This window comes from Pyxicephalus adspersus, chromosome 1 (genome assembly GCF_032062135.1).
Source record: "Pyxicephalus adspersus chromosome 1, UCB_Pads_2.0, whole genome shotgun sequence".
In the NCBI taxonomy this organism is placed as follows: domain Eukaryota; kingdom Metazoa; phylum Chordata; class Amphibia; order Anura; family Pyxicephalidae; genus Pyxicephalus; species Pyxicephalus adspersus.
Window position 1 is genome coordinate 176,371,111 of NC_092858.1, and position 2,747 is coordinate 176,373,857.

At 39.0% G+C, this 2,747-nt stretch overlaps 1 protein-coding gene across 3 annotated transcripts in view; it reads left to right on the forward strand.

The window, feature by feature from the left end:
* TBX15 (T-box transcription factor 15) overlaps positions 1-2,747 on the forward strand; it is a 45,630-nt gene that overhangs the window by 1,814 nt on the left and 41,069 nt on the right. The window contains exon 1 of one of the 3 annotated variants that reach the window (XM_072398477.1): positions 547-833. The exons of 1 other annotated variant lie outside the window; for it this stretch is intronic. In XM_072398477.1, coding sequence (XP_072254578.1) covers positions 629-833 — 205 coding nt within the window. In that variant the 5' untranslated portion in view covers positions 547-628. Of the gene's footprint in view, positions 1-546; positions 834-2,747 lie in introns of those variants that run through there. One more of the 3 variants, XM_072398476.1, reaches the window with a different exon arrangement.

The window sequence follows — 2,747 nt, forward strand, 5'->3', positions numbered from 1 at the left end:
TGTCGCTTTATTTGTAATCAAGATTTCTATATTTTTCTTAATACAATAACCTAAAAGAGTTTGATTTTTAAATTAATTAATTGTTCTGTAATTAGATTTTTTTCTTTCAAATGAATTCAAAAATAGATTTTTTATAGTTATACAAGTTAACAAACTTAAAGCAAAAACTCCATTTTATTAATATAACTTTTAATATGATTTTGTATATATTTAATGATACATATGAAGTACATGATGACCTTTAAAAACATTTTTAGAATTCTTATTTTTTACTTTTTCAAACTGTTATATATAAATGCACACACATACACATCTGCTGATCTAACCCCTTTTTGAGCGTTGTGGGTGCTGGAAGGGTTAATCTGTGTCTCCCCCCCCTTCCCCAGTGCTGTCACTCAGGATCCTCCTGGAAGTTTGGATAAAAGTTAGAAAAGTTTGGAGTGCCCTCCCCTGCCCTGTGATTGGCCATGGCTGTACCCCCCTCTTGTCCCAGGGCAGGACAGGCCAGCCTCGGTGCCTCCCCTCAGCCCAGCAGTGGGGGTCAGTCAGTGGTCCGCAGGCAGCAGACGGTGCAGCAGCTGCACTGATGTAGGGCTGGCACTGGCTGGCACTGGGGTGGCAGCAGACCATGAGTGACAGGAGGAGATCCACAGTCACCCTGAGTTCTAGAGCTCATGCCTTCTCTGTGGAGGCTTTGATTGGGGGGCACAAGAAGAGAAAGCTGGGGGACTGGCACCACCAGAAAGAATTGGATCTGTCTATGGACGGCCTGAGCCCACCTGGGGAATTGGAAGAGGCAGAGGACACGGGTACATGTCTGGACCTCAACCCTGGTGAGTACTGGGGTATGATGCCAGCCTCTGCCCACAAGGGTCACTACAGGCCACTGGGTATAAGATATGTGAGTCTGAACCTGGGCACTGTGTGTGCAAGCCTGGCACAGAAAAGCCTGAACATGGCTATTGATTTTTGAAATTCTGGCATAGGGGCTTTTTTTTTAAAGAATGGCACAGGGGTTTTGTACGTGGACGCCTGGCATGGAATCTTTATTAAAGTCGAACACAGGGGTACTATATGAGTCTAACCCAGGGGCATTATATATCAAAGCCTGGCAGCAGCTGGTCATGGGGAGGACATAGCGTGCCCAGAGTTGTATGTGTACCCAGTTGGTGCTTAGTATCCTTACCCAAGGACTTCTCTGCCCTCTGTATATGAGACAGCCTGGCAGGGGGACTTGTGTGCCCAGTTGCAGCCAGAAACAGAAGTATCTTCTCTCCGGATAGAAGTTCTCGGAGTTATATATGCGAGGAATAATAGATATTTCCAGCCTGGCAGAAGGAGCAATGCCTAGAATTATTAGGGGCAGCTGAAGACTCAGCACTATTTAGGGGAGGAAACCCAAAAATATCCCAGACCAAATCTGCCAAATCTAGATTGTGTGTGTGCGGAGGGCCCGGTGTATACCAAGGCGAGTGCTGTATAGTGTGCAGGGTGTATAGCAATATTATTATTAAACAGGATTTATATAGCGCCAACATATTACGCAGCGCTGTACAATTAATAGTGGGGGCAAATGACAGACAGATACAGACAGTGATACGGGAGGAGGAGAGGAACCTGCCCCGAAGAGCTTACAATCTAGTAGATATTTACATAATATAGAATAGAGCGCATACAGGGTGGATGATTTATCAAAGGGAGTTAAGAATATTTACTATATATATAATTACTATATAATTTAAATACTTTGCTTCAATTATCCAATCATATAAAAGCAAATTGCTGTGTATTTATTTTAGCTGCATGTGATTGGATATTCCTACTGAACACAGCTATGGAGTGAAGATTTTCATCTCTTTTAATCAATCTAAATCACCCAAAAAATATGGTACCGGTCCATTTTATTCAACTATGACACCGTGCAGTCCGGGTCAAACCCGGAGTATTAGCTATATAAAGATCACCAATGACCGCAATATTATCACCTGAGATTATTTATTCCAGCACTGAAAACAGATCCAGAGACGGGGGTAACAATTACCAAAAAGGGGGCATTAGGGTGACACGGCATGTAAATATGAATAATATTCTGTTATTAGAGTAATACTAATGATTGATCTGTGCTATAGTGAATGTTGTTGTATTGTTAGTGAAAGACACTTTATTCGGGAATGAGGAATTATATTAGGGGTAAAGGGTAATATTAGGGGTGATGGAGGGTAAAGGGGCAAGGAGGATTATTATGGATGAGGGCATAAAAACTTTTTTACACTAAATTTTTGTATCTGTATTTCCTCTTTTTTAGTCCTTGCAAAGTCATTATTTTTACATATGCAGCTTTGTCATTTGCAGCCCCTTCTATTCATACAGCGCTGTGCAATATGTTGATAATTAATATTAAAAAAAAATAATAATTCAGCTTTGAGGGATTTATTATAGAAATGTTTACAGATATATAAAGAGATCTTTTTTAATTCTACAATTTTATAGAAATTCCTTCAATTCTCTGCACACAATTATATAGAATATATTATCTTTATATATATATATATATATATATATATATATTCATTTATATATATATTATCATACAGAAATTCTATTTTATTTGCAGTATTTACTGAACACAACACAGATATTTCTATTGATTGTAATGCATTTATCAAAGATTCCTGAAACAAAATGCAAAAGAAATGGCCAGGAATATCACATATATAATTGTAAAACTATCATCATCAATAGTTAAA